A 15,594-nucleotide genomic window follows, 5' to 3' on the forward strand; every position below is an offset into this window, starting at 1 on the left:
GGAACTTTAATTAGTTGTTATTTATTCTATTGCAAGTTGGAAAAACTAATGTGAGAGAAGCATTAATCAAGCAGTGGCAATGCTACAGATATCTACATTAAATGTCAAAGTGAAGTCTGTCTGGTAACTATTTAGAACATGAGTGAAAATTCAAGTTAAACGAGGTGTGGAGGTAAGGAAATTCGTGAAAATTGGTAGTTTGTAATAATTTTAACATTTATGTTTAGTATTTCGTATTTCAATAGTAGTAGTAAGTAGTGTTAAACAAAAAGGTTAAATAATATTAGTGTGTTCCTAGTCTATCTAGACAGTGTCATCAATCTAGCACCCATGATGGAACTTGCCATTCCCAAAGGAACTTACCATAAATTTTCTTCTCAACCCCAAGCAGTAGTTGATGAGAACATTCAAGTTTTAGATGGAAAAAATCTGTCATATGGAGATTTTTTTGAAAACTACATGTTCAGAAATAGACCCTGCTTAATAAAGAATGTCTCTAATAACTGGGAAGCCACTTCAAAGTGGGTGGTAAATGGTAGACCAAATATTGAATATTTAAATTACAAATACAAAGACACTAATGCTATAATTTATAATTGTTCTGAGAGGTACTTTAATTCCCAAAAATGCATAGAGAGCACTCTTGGGGAATATGTAAAGTTGTGGAAGCAGGTGGAGCAAGAAGGAATATATTACCTGAAAGATTGGCATTTGAAACTACAGTGTCCAGAAGATACCTTTTATGAAGTGCCCATTTATTTTGCATCTGACTGGTTAAATGAGTACTTTATTCATTGTACTGATGATGATTATCGATTTGTTTATGTAGGCCAAAAAGGAAGCTGGTAAAGCAATTAAATATTCTGAAGTGATTACAATTTTGGCAACCTTCCATTTGTTTTGTTTTTAGGACCCCATTACATATAGATGTCTTCAACTCCTTCAGCTGGTCTGTAAACATCTGTGGTCAGAAACAATGGATTTTCTTCCCTCCTGGAGAAGAATCCCAGTTAAAAGACAATCTAAACAACATTTTTTATGATATTAAAAACGCTCCAGAAATACAAAATAGCTTAGAATTGATTCAAAATGATGGAGAGGCAGTTTTTGTACCATCAGGGTGGTACCACCAGGTGTGGAATTTAGAAGACACAATTTCTATTAATCACAATTGGGTGAATGGATGCAATATTAGTACCATGTGGGATAGCTTGAAAACTTCCTTGAAAATTATTGAAAATGAAATTAAGGACTGTAGAGATATGGATAATTTTGATGAACAGTGTCAAACGATATTAAAAGTTCACTTTGGGATTGACTATAATAAGTTTTATAAATTTTTGACATTTATTGGCCAAAGACGTATAGATATGCTCAACAATAAGCTCGAGAGGAAGATGTTTTATGGACATGGAATTAGTAGTGATCATATCATTTTTGATCTGGTACAGATTTGTGCTGTGATTCAAGATTTTTTAAACTGTGATTATGCAAATGGGAAATTTGTGGAGGGACAGTCATTTGTGGTGGCCATAAAGAAGAGTATAGAAAATATAGTATAGGTAATATATGCAATTTTGTTGGTTTCAATATAGTAGTATTGATATTGGAGAAAAAAGGCAGTCCAGAGAGAAATAATAGGTTATTAATTTTGATTACTGTGTCCTTGTTCCTGTTAGAAGATTAAGAATTATTGCTGTGTTTAATGTTATATAAAATATAGAAAGTGGCTTGAAATAAAATCTAAGGGTAGAAAATTAGATTTTAGTTTCTCAAAACATTAAACAAATATTTTTAAAAAATTTCATTTGTTCTATTAATTTTGCCAGACTGTAATATATTTGACAAATATATAAGTGGAAATACATGGAGCAAATGCACTTGTATGCCCTGCGTTTGTTAAAACTTTCGAAAATAGGAATCCAATTTGTTATCCTCGCTCAAATACTATGGGATTAACGCATTAGCTTCCTCTTTTGGTATACTTTAATACAGGAGCAGTTTTGCATAGTTTGTTGGGCGTTAATGTTATAACTCTGTTTGGACCGAATGGATTCGAGATTATTTAACTAGATAGTACGTATTTTGTTTCTTTTTTTTACTGGTTAAGTTCAACTATGTTTTGCCATACTTGTAAGTTAAAAAATTGCAGATTAGTGTTATGTGAGACATTGATATCATTCTTGCGTTGTATTTGAACATATTTTTCCAGCCCTGTACAATAGCCAAGAGACTTCTGCCACTGATCATTCAGACATTCAATGTGTCTGATACACCGACAATTAAAGATGCAATTCGGAGGTCAATCGTCAGTTAATAAATTATTTTTGATTTGATAGGACTATTTTCATTTTGTGAGACCCAGGATCCTATATAAATCGTTCCGATTTCGAAAAGAAACGCAGTAAATTCATGCATATTAAAATTGCGCTTCACAAAATGATATCAACCTACTAAGCAAACAGTCTCAATTTACTCCTGTTAATTAATAAAATGTGTGCTTTTCAGTCCACCGCTTATTTTGAATGCCAGGTATGCAATTTAACATGAAAGTTACCGGATTTACAGTGTTCCTGATCGGATATTTCAACATTACTTTCCTCTATTTGAGGTAAGAGCTTCATGCATACAACTATTTTGCTTTTTTTCACGAAAAAGCTTTTCAGCACCTTCCAATGCAGTGAGGTCCATTCAGACTCCAATGAAGATGACTCAACCTTGAATGTTCAACCAACAACCCTGGTCCAAAATTATTCTAGTTCTGATCTTTTCTCTGCTGAAGCAGATATTATTAGTACCAGTGAAGGTCACTTAATCTTCAACCAGGAAGAAAAGTTGGATAAGGTTATTGATTCTACACCTACAAATAAATTGGATGCAGTTCCTGAGCCAGTTTTCACCAGTGTTGATTCCAGTCATGTGGATGTGACAAATGAGTAAGTAGAAATATAGATCTAAATTTTATATAGAGTAAATTGTTTTGGTAGTATTTTTGTCTCTTAATAAGATGTAAATATTCCCTTTACAAGTTTATAACAAGGTTTTAAATTTAGTAGGTCCTTATTTTGTTAACATTGGTAAGCTTAAAGAGAAAAAAATAATTTCTCATGTCTCAGTTTATTATACAGAAGTTAGAGCAGAAGTCTTTGAATAAAAAATTGGTTGCAATATTCTTAAAAGACTTGTGTTGACTAATTGTTTTTCCACTAGTGCACTGTATTATTAGTCTACTGGTTTTTAGATTTATTTTTCAAATTCATAAAACATACTAACTATTGCTGGTAATCGAGAATAGGCGATTTAGTTTAAATTTGGTACTTAAAAAGTATCAACAAATATATAACAAGCACATAAGGGTCAAAAACCCATAAACTTGAATGATGATTCCATGTAATCAGACGTTTCTCTGATTTAGGAACTACAACAAACATATTTCAGGCAAAATTATATATCCCAGTGTTTCTGATCTAATTCATATTTTAAATCGACTTGTAATATTCGCAATTTTGCACCAGACCTATTTTTCACATTTATTAACCATCATTTATTATAGAACGACACATGTGAATAAACTTTGACGCCAACAAGTTAGTTGCCTTCACATTGATACGTGATAGGAAATACAGTATGGTAGATGTTTAAACTTTTAATTTTTGTTATTTTTGTCTTGTAACGGGTTTCAAACAAATACTTTCGGCTGTGCAATAGATAAATAACGTTGGAAAAAATACTCGACTTACTGTTAATTGCCAGTAATGCCTGGAATAATTTTATACTTTAATCCTTTTCACGCTTTTAATGGCACTTCAAGGATTTTTTATCCAACGTATTTAAAAGTGTTAGGAATGCAGTTGCATAACTTTTTTTCGATTACTTATGCAACTTAACGCAATTATTTCTATTATTTTAAACTCAGTGCATTGACTTGCATTGCAGAAAAGAATTTCCTTAATTTGTTGTGGTTTGTAAATAACGCTCTTTTAAAGTATTAAAGGATGAAAAAATATTTTAGCTAAGTTTTGCCTGGACGTTCTAGAACACTATAAGTGTTTACCTAAGAGCGTCAATGGTTTGTTTGTCGCTATATCCATTCAATTTAAATTTTATTGATACAGATGATCCTTTATCATTAGCATTGGGTTTTGGCATTGAGGCAGATATTTTCTATTATATTACATTGTTTTTTGACTGCAAAATGGTGAGTTTTGTATTTTTTTTTATACCAAGCGTGATTGTTACAATAAAGTTTGTATTATTCTACAATAAAAATAATAACTTGTTTTGTTGCTCAGACCGAGTTGAACTTACTATTTATTGCTTCAGATAATTAAAGCTAGAATTTCATTTTTGTTAATTGGAGAAATTAGTTTAATAATTTATGTTTTCTTATTCGGATCTTAAACGAAGTCATGAGAAAGTTGCAGCTGGAAACATTTCATTCTTTCTCATCTTAGACTGGTCTCAGACTGGCGCTGTTATAGTGAAATTATGTTTGTCAAGCAGCTGGTGCCATTAGCGGAGAATAACGTGCACACAGGCTATTTTTCGCTGTTTATCGATGTGTATAGTAAATACGTTACGTTGGACTCGTAGATATTTGTCTGCAAGGAATGTTTTTCGCAGTTGTACAATATATAAAACGTCATTGCAATGTATACAATTTTAAGAGATATTCATCTTTTGTGGTTTTGTCATTCCCCAATATTTGTTTAGAGATTTACGTCGCATTCAAATTAATATAAAACGTTATTTGATAATTAACAAAGGAAATCTCTCACGTTCATAAACGGTAACATTCAATTTTGTAAGGTTTAAATACAATTATCTTTTTTTATTATATACTTTTATTTATGGCTATCTCATATAATTAATGATTTATGATTTACTACCCTCGATGAAATTATAGCAGTCGACCGCGTCTATTTTCACCATTGTTTTTTTGCAGAACATTTCCAATTATTTTTTTGATATCGTTTATGTGCTATAAAGGCCATGAATTGAACGAGACAACGGTTGTCGTACCTGCAGGCGATTAATTCACAATGTAAATAAATTCGAAGTCAGGCAGGAAATACCTATGGAGTGGTCAAAGTCTATATATAAAGTGCATCACGAAATTTTACAGGGTTGTGTAGTATAGGTCCTTATTTTTTATTACTACTGCTATATAGTAAGGACGGTGAAATTATTCAAAAGTGGCTAAATAAAAGAAAACTAAGCTTTTTCAATTTTTCAATAGCCAATTGGTACTTGGCAACAGTTCTTGGTCTTGAAATTTAACAACTTTTGTCCATCATAAGAACATATTTACGGCTTATAGCAAATGCACACCACTTGATTGCTCTCCAATAAATACCTTCAGAAACCCGTAGAAAATTTTCTATATTAGGTTAAATAACTGAATTATTCGCTGTCGTTAATAATTGAAAAAAAAAAAGAAAAAATAACGACTTTTTCCTCAGAATTATCAACAATGACACGCCGATCGTCATCTCACGGATCGATGCGGCCACCGAAGAACTTCAGAAACGAGCCAAGTTACCATCACCTTTAACGACTGAAGAAACAATATCCGAAGCGATAGAAGCGACTGAAGCTAACATTACTAACCAAGTATTAGACGTGGAAGACGAGAGCCGATCTGAAATTAATGCAGCCCTTGAGACTGAAGACAAAAAAATACCAAAAAATACGACAGACACGAATGCCGAGGACATACCCTCTTTTTCAGAGTGGGCGCAGAAACGGTTGGAGGAGGCTGAGAAGCAGGAACAGGATAGTCTGTCCGCTGTAAATACTACGAATAACATCACTAAACATATTTTAAATGCAAAGCTGCGTTGGAAGAATTACGCCTCTGTAGATTGCGGAGCTAAAGTTATTTTAGCCAATCCAGAAGCGGAACACTCCTCTGCACTTCTGGTGGGTTCGCGAGATGAATATGTACTTAACCCTTGCAGTAGCCGCATATGGTTTATTGTGGAGCTTTGCGAAGCAATTCAGCTCAAGAAGGTGGAACTAGCCAACTACGAATTGTTTTCTTCATCTCCCAAAGATTTCACGGTGTCGGTGGGAGACAGATTTCCTACTAGAGATTGGTCAGTGGTGGGTCAATTCACTGCCAAAGACGAGCGTGATGTACAGCATTTTTATATTAACACCGAGACTTTCGGGAAGTATGTTAAAGTTGAAATTAAGTCCCACTACGGCGCGGAACATTACTGTCCTTTAAGTTTGTTTCGGGCGTATGGAACTTCAGTGTTTGAAGTATTGCAGAAGGACGATTTAACGCATGATCAGCCCATAGATGATGATGATGATGACGAATCTTTAGATGTAAACGAAAATACTCCCAGCAATAATCTCCTAACCTCAGCCACAGACGCAGTGATATCGATCGTGAAAAAGGCCGCTCAGGTCTTGGGAAATAAAGTAGCAAAAAGCAATGATTCTAGTCAGATAAGCAACGATGCCAAATCCCCCTCATTTGTTACCAAGTCGTGCAACTCTCCTAGTCATTATGTGATTTGCACGAATTGTTCAGACATCTTGTTTGGAAAGATATTCGAACTTCTAAGCTGCAATCAAAGGCAGATAAAGAATCTAGTCAGCATTCCCTTTATCCGAAATTCCTTAGAGAGATCCATGATTTGCAAAAACTTTGGAATAGATTTGAGAGACAAATTGGCTCTTAATAGTCTACACTCAGGTTCCTTATGCGTCGAATCCTTCTTTCCCCCCAGCTTTCTAGGAGCCATGTGCAACATCCTCGCGATAGGCCACAACAAAGTCTTATACAACATTAGTTACCACTTCGCAAACACAACAGAAAAAATGCATGGGGATGGTTTGGTAAACGTTGCCAAAGACGAGCAGAACATTTTGCCAGTATTGGAAGGTGAGGAAATGTTAGAGAAGTTTTCTGAACATTTTCCCACTGAGCCGCTCAACATAGAGCGTCCCGACATTAACACCAAGTCTGGCTGTTCTACTGACACCACCTACACTTCACAAATTAAACCTTCAAGGTCAATAGTGACCGAATTGCCGGTTAATTCGGACATAACCACTACACCAGTAGTTACCAAGCAAATAGAAGAAAAACCAGAAGTTTCAGAAAGCATTCAGGGGCAAGGAGATGTAGTTGATATTGATGGTAGTACTGAAATGCCTAGTAACGGGGATATTCAGATGGATGGCATCATAGACTCAGACAGTGGAGATAAAGCTGGAGTGGAGCTGAATACCGAAGGCAGTCCATCAGTGAGTAATATGGCAGGTGCGGACAGCGTCCAAGGGCAGAAGGAGTCGGTGTTTTTGAGGCTTTCCAATAGAATCAAGGTAAGGCAATGCTATTTAATTGTAAGCATTTCTGGGACCATTGTATTTTACAGAACATTGTATGTTTTGTTTTTTAGTTTATCCCCTTTAAGGTTCACAACACTGAATTGATCAGAACATGCGAAAATAAACGTAGTGTTTAATAAAAATGCACAGTAAGATTTTTTTGTCCAATTAATGTCGCCAGAAATTTTATTCTCATTGTCATGGGTCGTAGACCAATCAGGACCCAGATGTTTATCTGTATCTATAACTTCTAATCTTCAAAACTTACGTCTTACAAGAAAGAGATATTTCTAATTTAGCCGACCTCGTATATCTTCAAAGATGCTACCTTTACCTAATAAAACACAGGGCACAGTTAACTAAAAGGCTAAAGTATTGGTCTATTTCTATTTCAGGCCCTTGAAAGAAACGTATCACTCTCGGGGCAGTACCTCGAAGAGCTGAGCAAAAGATACAAAAAACAGGTAGAGGAAATGCAGCGAGTCCTAGAAAAAACCGAGAAAACCCTAGATGAAGTGAACGCTTTCGAAGACGAGCGTTTCCGAGCTTTAGAGGACAAACTAGATACACTCACCAAAGCTATGGAATATTTCTCTGCGGAAAAAGAGAGCTGGGAAATGATATCTTACTGGCTATTTCTTGTCCTTGCAGCTACATTTCTTGTTTACTGTTATAACAGAATATCAACGCCGAAACCTGCAGATAAACCTTCTGTTAAACCTGTTGAGATACAGCGCCGCAATTCGGTTGATGTTGTGACCAGAGCCACGACTAAAAAAAAGAAACGGCGCCCTAGCGATCAAGCTTTAAAGATTGTGGCATCGGCCGCTGCGGGGGACCAGGAAAAATCTATCAAAAAGAGAAAGAAGAAGTCATCGAACCCGTTAGACACCTACAGGTATGAGAACAACGAGGAGGTCTTTGCACCTCCCTGCACTTCGAGTAAAATTTGGGGGAAGCAGAGCGGCGCGGATTGGGTGGAAGGTCGGGGCAGAGTCATAGAAAACATTCCATTTCCTCTGGAAGAAGCCGATAGTTACATATTGGAATTCTTACCGCCGGTGCCGGAGGTGATGCCATTTGACACTCCTGATTATGTTAAAACAGCGGTCAACGTTAGGCAAGGGAGATTGTCTTTGAGAAATGGTAGTGGTGTCAAGAATAGTGGAGAGAACGAGAAGAAGCGACAGTCCAGTCCCACCGCCTCATCGGTCAATGGAAACATTGCGAATGGGCATCAACCTTCGCCCAAGAAGGAAAAGAAGGGCTTTAGGAAGTTGTTTAAGAAGGTGTTTTGAGGAGGAAAATCGCTGTTGCTCAAGGAATATTCTTTAAAGGTAATTGTTATTGGCAATAGTTCGAAGTAAAAGGAAGAAATTAGGTAGAATGAGATTAACAGACTGAAAATATTATAATAGTCATAGTACAACAATTCTTCATTCTTTTGAAAATACGTTATTATACGTTAGTCGTTGAAGGGTATACAGGAAAAACAACAACATGTATATGATACTATATTTTGTTGAAGACCATTGTCCGTTATCAACAATGTACGGTCTGCTAAGGTGTAAACAACGCATTTCCTACAAACGTTGATTTGGCTCTTTCCCGTGTACCGCTCAGTTATTTTCGTCTTTTGGTTATAATTTGACAAAGTTGTAACCTTTTTTTCCAGCTTACAAGACTGATTCAAATATACTACTATATCTGGTACTTGATTGATTACGGATGTACCAACTGGTATCTGCCGCATTTGGAAAAAAGGTATTTCATAATTTTTAGCTATTATTTTTGGTTACTGCCATGTTTTATTTATTAGATTTAGTTTACGTATAGTTATCTTAGTAGGTTTACTGTGATACGAAAAGAAGGGAAATTGTTTAGAAATAATATATATTTTTGCTTCTACAAGGAAGTAAATACTTACCACTCAGAATCAATTAATATGTTTTAGCATTAATTATTTATTATAAAAATTCGGAAGAGTATTTTGTTTTAGTACTTCTAGCAGATGCTTTGAATAAACTAGAATAATCGTTGGCCAGCTTATTTAACTGCCCGCATTCGAACCCCACGCTCTTCTTATAATCCTTCTGCGTCAACTCCAAAAGGACACCAAGCAAAAACTCAACGTTTTTGAGGATAAACTGTCGCTGCTCTGGCTGTAATTCGTTCCTCAAAACCTGCTCGTTGTACCTCAATTGCGCCTCGAAGACTTTAAAAAGAGTTTCATTTATATTATGCAAAAGTTCAGTTGTTTTGAGTTTGAGACAGTCGTCGAGGAGGGTCAGAAAGGCTTTAGTGAATGCCATGGTGCTCGAGGTGAGTTGTAGCCATACATCGCCCGTAACGTACTGGTCCAGTTTTAACCCAAGATTTGCGTGTTCCTGAAGACATCTGGAAATAGTGTGCTGTTGAACACATAGTATTTGAAGTGTTCCCATTAATTATATTTCAGAAGAAAATTTGAGCTCCAATACACCTACTCATAATAGTTTTGCGTTGTGTTTTTGGGGTATTAATTTCCAGATTTTTGCCTCTAAACGACTTATGGAGTGATTTTCTGCTGGCTTAAACTGATTAAAACTTAAAACAACTTACCTGGACAAACCGCTTTTGGTGTTCAAATTAATGGGAATCCACTTATCTTCTGCAGCTCTCACTTTGATCGCGTCTATAAGTTTATCCTTGGCGTCATTCAACGCTTTGCTTAAATTGGACCTCAAAGCACCGTCCAACTGGTATCTAAAGTCAATACCAAAAGAGCAAAGCCTTTCGCACTGAGTCCTCACCAAAATAACGCATTCTGTGATTGTTGACAAACTCGTCTGCGGCATAAAAACTTGCTTTGCGAAATGCGTAGTAAAGAGCGAAAGTTCTCCATTGGCCCATACTACGTAGGCTGAAGCGCACACTGTAGAATCTGGGAAGGCTCTTAGAAATTCATCAGACATATGGCACATGTTGGTGAAAACTACGCTGGATAAGTGTCTCACATAGGTCGAGGTGGAACCTTCTCGTTTTACCCTTTTGCACTGAGTCTTGATCATACTACTGCATAATTTTAGAAACAGGTCACAGGATTGAGTGGATCTGCCCAGTTGGTTGAGCAAACGCACAGCACTTCTTGTAGCTCTCAAGCCTCCCTGCAGGGATTTTTCCGGATTCACTTCCAGTTCCTTTATTAGCAAATCTATTAGTTGCTTCTGTCTCTCATCAACTTTCTTTTGCACCTCTACGGACACGTGATCCGTCGAAGAAGTCGCACTAATTTTATTAATGTAGTTTTGGGTCTTATTTAAATAGTTTACGGCATCCTCAAACTGCCTTTGAGCGATGCAAACATCGAGCTCGTCGCTTATGTCATGAAACCACTCAGGGTGTTGCACTAAAGATGTCTCGTTTACTTCTTCGAGTTGGATGTTTGTAAGGTCCACTGAAATTGATCGGGCGGGGGAAGATTTTTCGATTGAAGACTCTCTCTTTTGTTGTTGTTCGGCGGCTAGTCTCGTTTTTTTGGCTTGATCGATTTTGTCCAACCACTCTTTCTGAAATAAAAAAGAAAGATTGTCATTCACTTCTACTGAAAAGAAAATAGAGTTGAAACTGTGCTGATGCGTATCTCGTTACAAGTCCATTTTAGAAGAAAAGTGCTGAGCTAACGCTAACAGTAAGTCAAAGAAAACTTGCGCTGAAGTGAAAGATACATATGATTTTTCTCCATAATCTTCTGATTTAAGAACAGATTGTTACCATCGTATTAGAAGTTTGTTAATGTCGTTATCGTAAAACGAAACCGATCATGTTTGCCACGTTGCATCGTCCTTCAATGTGTCTCTATTGATAATCACGGAGGGATAAATCTGGGCTGTAGGCAGTACGTTCCAACGTTATCCAATAAATTTTTCTTAATTCACATTGGCTGTTGTATCTTTTGATCAGTCAATAGAAAAGATACCCATCTGGTCGAAATTTCCGATCATTTGTAATGATTGATTGGGCACTCCCGTGGCTTATGCCTAGCTCACTTGAAATATGAGCTACGTTTAATCGCCTTCGAGAAAGCGGCGAACAGTGGCGATGTTGTGTTTAGTCACATTGGTCCGAGGGCAGCGAGCATGGGGTTCGTTCCCAACCGTTTCTCGCCTGTTCAGAAATTTCTGGTGCCATGTCAACACCTGGGTTTTCTTCAGATAGATCTCTTCAAGCCGTGCTTCAAGTCTTTGAAGGACCGGTTTTACACCTTCACATGTAAGGAATTTGATAATTGTTGGTTGAGAGATCTAAGGATGAACTCAAAACGCGGCCTTCAGAAATTAAGCAAACCTGGTCTTGAGATATGCCGACCTATCGCTCCTAGATGTACGGGTTTCTTCCCGATGGTCTTATAGCCGCAATCGAGAGAAATTCCAATTTATATTTGATTCGCCCTCGTATAAAGGTCGCTCCCAACATTCATACCACTAAAAGTTTGATCAATACTGAACCTTCGCCCTTAACACACTTTCCAGCCACTCTGCCGTTATTTCTTCACAATTTCCTAAAAATCTAATCTCCAATTTCTGCAATTAAAATCATGGAAGTGAAAAAACAAGAAAGTAATATCAACAATGGACTAACTTTTGTTAAAGCAGAGGTCATCCCGGACCTAGATAAAGATCACATAACTATAAGCGAATTCCTTAACTTTCTCAAAACCGCGTATCAGTTACACGGGCCAATTGAGGGTATTCTCATGGAAGGAAGCATGTACGAAGCGGTTAAATGGCTCAAATCCAAGGAAGCTGAGTTTGCTTCGAAAGGTGATAGCCCGGGTCTAGAAACATCAGACATGCTGCTTCAGAAATCCACCTCAGACGAAAAAGAACAGAAAACAGATTTAAGAAAAAAAACTTCATGTGAAGTAGGACCAGATTCAGATGTTTTGAAAGAGAAGTTAATTGAGGTTCTTTCGGAGGGACTGTTGGATTCGGTTCTCCCATACCTGGTGCATAATACCCAAACCTTGAAGAAAAGCACACTTCATATGAAACTTCCAGAGAAAAACCCGCACCAGACAGTTTTTCCTGCATCCAATGACCGATTGGCTCGTAGAAAATCTACAGGCGATGCTGCCAGCTCTGTAAGCAAGGGGATCGTTACGAAATCCGAATCTGAAGTGGAAATACATGTCTGCGATGAGGTGAAAAACTTGAAGAAAACTTTCATTTGCGATGAAAGGCTTTTAATTGAGAAGATGGGCTATTTTGCTGAGGTGACTTTAGGGCAAAAGTTGGAAGATATGGACATATCAGTGCACTGCGACATTAATATTTTCGAATGGCTTATGCAATGGGTGAAAAAAGGCTCCCTTCTCGAAGCTGATTGGCCGCAGTTGGACTCCCAATGTGTGATCCCTATTTTGGTATCAGCAGCTTTCCTGCAAATGGAGCCACTACTTCAGGATTGCTTGCTTTACTGCCACGAGCACATGAATGAAATACTCAGAACCTCTACCAATTTAAGCTGCTTGAATGACTCAGTCCTAACAAGACTTGCTGCAATGTATACAAATACCGAGGTTGAGTGTATTAAGGACCGGAAAGATAAAATTCAGTCGCGCCTCTTTGCTAAATTAATTCAGTCATTAGGAGAGCCAGAACCGGAAAGTGTGAGGGGGCACTGGTGTTCTTTAGCCAGAATTTTCCGTTGTGAGAAGTGCCAACAGCTGATAACTCCTCATTTTGCTGCAAAGATACCTTGCGTTCCATCCTGCATGCGATTGCAACCCGATGGGTGTATTGTGAGTCTCCATACTAGAGATCAAAACTGGAATATCAATGACTACATCATGAAGTTGCATGACTCTCTTAAAACATGGAGGAAAGTTTACTGGAGACTTTGGGGGGACGCGCATTTTCTTTATTGTACGGTGTGTAAGAGATATTTCCCGGCCAATCAAATTAGTTGGTGTCAATATCATCCTGATGCCCCACAGTTCTTCACCCTAGACGCCCAAAAGGCTCCTCTGCCAATAGGCCGTTATCCATGTTGCGGAGAAAGAGCTTACAGATTTCAACTTTTGGAGAACTACTCTGCCTGCCAATTCAGGCAGCACTGTGTCAGTGTTGAAGATGTAAGGCAATCGGCCATCTCCAGTATGTTGGAAAGCTACAAGCAACTGATAGAAGAAGAACCCCCAGAATTGCTTTTTCCAGAAAGGCTTACAAGATTAGTAGCCCGGGACGTAAACCCAAGCTCAGAAAAATTTATCTGCAAGGAAACTTTCTGGTGGGATGGATTTGAAATTGTTCCACCAAGACCTACAATGGGTCTCTTAACATCCTTTGCTAGTCGCACAGGAGTTGGAGACGTGGAGTCAGTATCATCTGATGAGAGCACTACAGAGGAAAACACAGAAGAAGAAACAGCATCTTCAAATTCTTTAGAAAGCGAAGAAGGGAGTACAGAAAGTAACCCTCCTCCTAAAAAGACACTCATCAATAAATGCAAGAAACGAGGGAATGGAAAGTTGTGGCAGCACAATTTGTCCGCAAGAAGTAATCAAGACATTCAGCGAGCGTACGAGGAATCTATGCTGAAAGATATGGCCCTAATTTTGAACAAAAAGATGTTGAATGAGGGCCCAAGGAATACTAAAAACATATCGCGAAGTAATGGAGCTTTGGGAGGGTTGTGGATGAGGCTTGAAGCAGAATGGAGGGAATCTTTAAATCAGAAAGAGATGCTATTAAAACCGAAAAATATTAATCCTGTAAGGGTGAATAAACCACGGTCAAAGTTTTAAATTTACTACAAAAACTCATAATGCAGGTGGATTAGTAATTTACATAATGTAATAAATAAATTCCGTACTTAATAGAAAGAAAACTGTTAAGAATACTTGTTTGAGGGCGCATTTGGAGAGAATGAATTACTTGCAAGTCTATTTGTTTCTTTTTCTTTATAATTATCACAGAGTTTAAGACTTACTTTTGTTTAACATTACATAGAAATGTGCTCATTCCCAACTTAAAATTGATTGCAGACTCAAGTAATTTCATTACTTGTTGTGAGTTAGTGACTTGAGAAATAAAATAATGGGGACAGTAACGTTATTTGCCAATCTCTTATGTTAACTCTTCCAAGAACTTCCATTCGTAAGCAGCAAAATATTATATTTGGGTAAGCAATGGAAAGGCATGTGCATATTTTCTGAACAATCACAAAAGAATTACCTATCAGGTCTCAGCAAATTTCACTTACCTTGCTTGCATTTGAAGAACACTGAAAAACTCTGGTGTCAGGAAAAATAAGTAATTTAAAGGCATGTTTAATATTTCCCAAATCTCGAACATTTACCACAGCCAAGCTGCTTAATTCATATAAGCTCTCAAAGGCATACCTCATTAATCCTCTTGCATTTGAATTCCGGTTTGTCACCATTAAACTATCATTAAAAAGATACATGTGTACAAATTTTAAGGCAGTATTTTCAGTTGCATCTATTTCCAAGAGGTCTCCTTCAGAAATTAATGTTCTGCCTGGTGCTTCTACTACCTCTTTACAGCCCTCAACTTTCTCTAATATTGCTGCTAGTTTCAGCTTGTTTTCTTCTTCAATGTCTTGTTCGTCCAATTTTTCATTCCTTTCAATATTAAACTGGGCCCTGTCTTCTAAAATTGATGTTGAAGATAGTGCTGTTAATAGAGACTTTTGTTCAGACAGCAGATGGGACAATTGATACATTTCGCTTTCGAGATGAGAAATCTCTTTAGCAGTTTCAATAAATTGAACATAGTTTTGGTAGACGTTTTTCTTTAAGTTATTGCTGGTATCATCAGCGAGCACTTGAATTTTTTTCTTTATATTTTTGAGTTCTGACCCGCCCACATAATTTTGAGAGATGTCTTTTACATATTTTTCTGGAATGAATTCAGAGGCACTTAACAACTGGAAATTGGGCTCTTTAGGCATATCCATTTGGTAAAGTTACTTGCTAAATATGTGTTATTCCCAAATAAATAATTCAAGAAAAACTTCTAAATCATAAGTTTATTTATTTACTTTTCAATCAGCTGTGTTTATGTTTATTTAATGTGATATTAGCTGAAAACTGTCATGGTGACAATAGGCGTTTTCAAAAATAATGATTGAGATGTAATTTGATCCATATCAGCTGATTATGAATAATTCGATTGTCTGGTTATCTCTAATTTATTGGATCAGCTGATTAGGATCAATCCGATCCAGACCATCGTTTCCGAA

The 15,594-nt window shown here is 37.0% G+C and overlaps 4 protein-coding genes across 5 annotated transcripts; 3 read left to right on the forward strand and 1 right to left on the reverse strand.

The window, feature by feature from the left end:
- Positions 1–10: 10 nt before the first annotated feature.
- JMJD4 (jumonji domain containing 4) lies at positions 11–2,336 on the forward strand. Of its 2 annotated transcripts, XM_066285804.1 has the most exons (4): positions 11–172; positions 228–845; positions 911–1,562; positions 2,213–2,336. In XM_066285804.1, the coding sequence occupies exons 2-3, from the start codon at positions 331–333 to the stop codon at positions 1,560–1,562; spliced, it is 1,167 nt and encodes a 388-aa protein (XP_066141901.1). In that variant the 5' UTR covers positions 11–172; positions 228–330; the 3' UTR covers positions 2,213–2,336. The 2 variants fall into 2 exon arrangements, with proteins under 2 accessions (XP_066141901.1, XP_066141900.1); XM_066285803.1 differs by lacking the exon at positions 2,213–2,336 and having other exon boundaries at positions 11–845; positions 911–1,631.
- LOC136341122 (SUN domain-containing ossification factor) lies at positions 2,330–9,387 on the forward strand. Its single transcript, XM_066285770.1, has 5 exons — positions 2,330–2,611; positions 2,667–2,936; positions 5,463–7,341; positions 7,743–8,684; positions 9,023–9,387. The coding sequence occupies exons 1-4, from the start codon at positions 2,526–2,528 to the stop codon at positions 8,643–8,645; spliced, it is 3,138 nt and encodes a 1,045-aa protein (XP_066141867.1). The 5' UTR covers positions 2,330–2,525; the 3' UTR covers positions 8,646–8,684; positions 9,023–9,387.
- Positions 9,224–15,594, reverse strand: Exo84 (exocyst 84). Its single transcript, XM_066285779.1, has 3 exons — positions 14,593–15,594; positions 9,949–10,895; positions 9,224–9,744 (listed from the first exon to the last, which is right to left on the reverse strand). The coding sequence occupies exons 1-3, from the start codon at positions 15,307–15,309 to the stop codon at positions 9,315–9,317; spliced, it is 2,094 nt and encodes a 697-aa protein (XP_066141876.1). The 5' UTR covers positions 15,310–15,594; the 3' UTR covers positions 9,224–9,314.
- On the forward strand, positions 11,888–14,238 carry LOC136341125 (SANT and BTB domain regulator of class switch recombination). Its single transcript, XM_066285776.1, has one exon. The coding sequence runs from the start codon at positions 11,924–11,926 to the stop codon at positions 14,132–14,134; it is 2,211 nt and encodes a 736-aa protein (XP_066141873.1). The 5' UTR covers positions 11,888–11,923; the 3' UTR covers positions 14,135–14,238.

This window comes from Euwallacea fornicatus, chromosome 9 (assembly GCF_040115645.1).
Source record: "Euwallacea fornicatus isolate EFF26 chromosome 9, ASM4011564v1, whole genome shotgun sequence".
NCBI classification, from domain to species: Eukaryota; Metazoa; Arthropoda; class Insecta; order Coleoptera; family Curculionidae; genus Euwallacea; species Euwallacea fornicatus.

What these genes read in the sequence shown, in the direction of transcription:
- LOC136341125 (XM_066285776.1), top strand. Translation starts at nt 11,924, where the DNA reads ATGGAAGTGAAAAAACAAGAAAGTAATATCAACAATGGACTAACTTTT.
- JMJD4 (XM_066285804.1), top strand. Translation starts at nt 331, where the DNA reads ATGATGGAACTTGCCATTCCCAAAGGAACTTACCATAAATTTTCTTCT. An exon ending in GTAGGCCAAAAAGGAAGCTG is followed by an intron (nt 846 to 910) that starts GTAAAGCAATTA and finishes TTTTGTTTTTAG; the next exon opens with GACCCCATTACATATAGATG.
- Exo84 (XM_066285779.1), bottom strand. Translation starts at nt 15,309, where the DNA reads ATGGATATGCCTAAAGAGCCCAATTTCCAGTTGTTAAGTGCCTCTGAA. An exon ending in GTTCTTCAAATGCAAGCAAG is followed by an intron (nt 10,896 to 14,592) that starts GTAAGTGAAATT and finishes TTTTTATTTCAG; the next exon opens with AAAGAGTGGTTGGACAAAAT. An exon ending in ACCAAAAGCGGTTTGTCCAG is followed by an intron (nt 9,745 to 9,948) that starts GTAAGTTGTTTT and finishes CACTATTTCCAG; the next exon opens with ATGTCTTCAGGAACACGCAA.
- LOC136341122 (XM_066285770.1), top strand. Translation starts at nt 2,526, where the DNA reads ATGCCAGGTATGCAATTTAACATGAAAGTTACCGGATTTACAGTGTTC. An exon ending in ATTACTTTCCTCTATTTGAG is followed by an intron (nt 2,612 to 2,666) that starts GTAAGAGCTTCA and finishes AAAGCTTTTCAG; the next exon opens with CACCTTCCAATGCAGTGAGG. An exon ending in CATGTGGATGTGACAAATGA is followed by an intron (nt 2,937 to 5,462) that starts GTAAGTAGAAAT and finishes CTTTTTCCTCAG; the next exon opens with AATTATCAACAATGACACGC.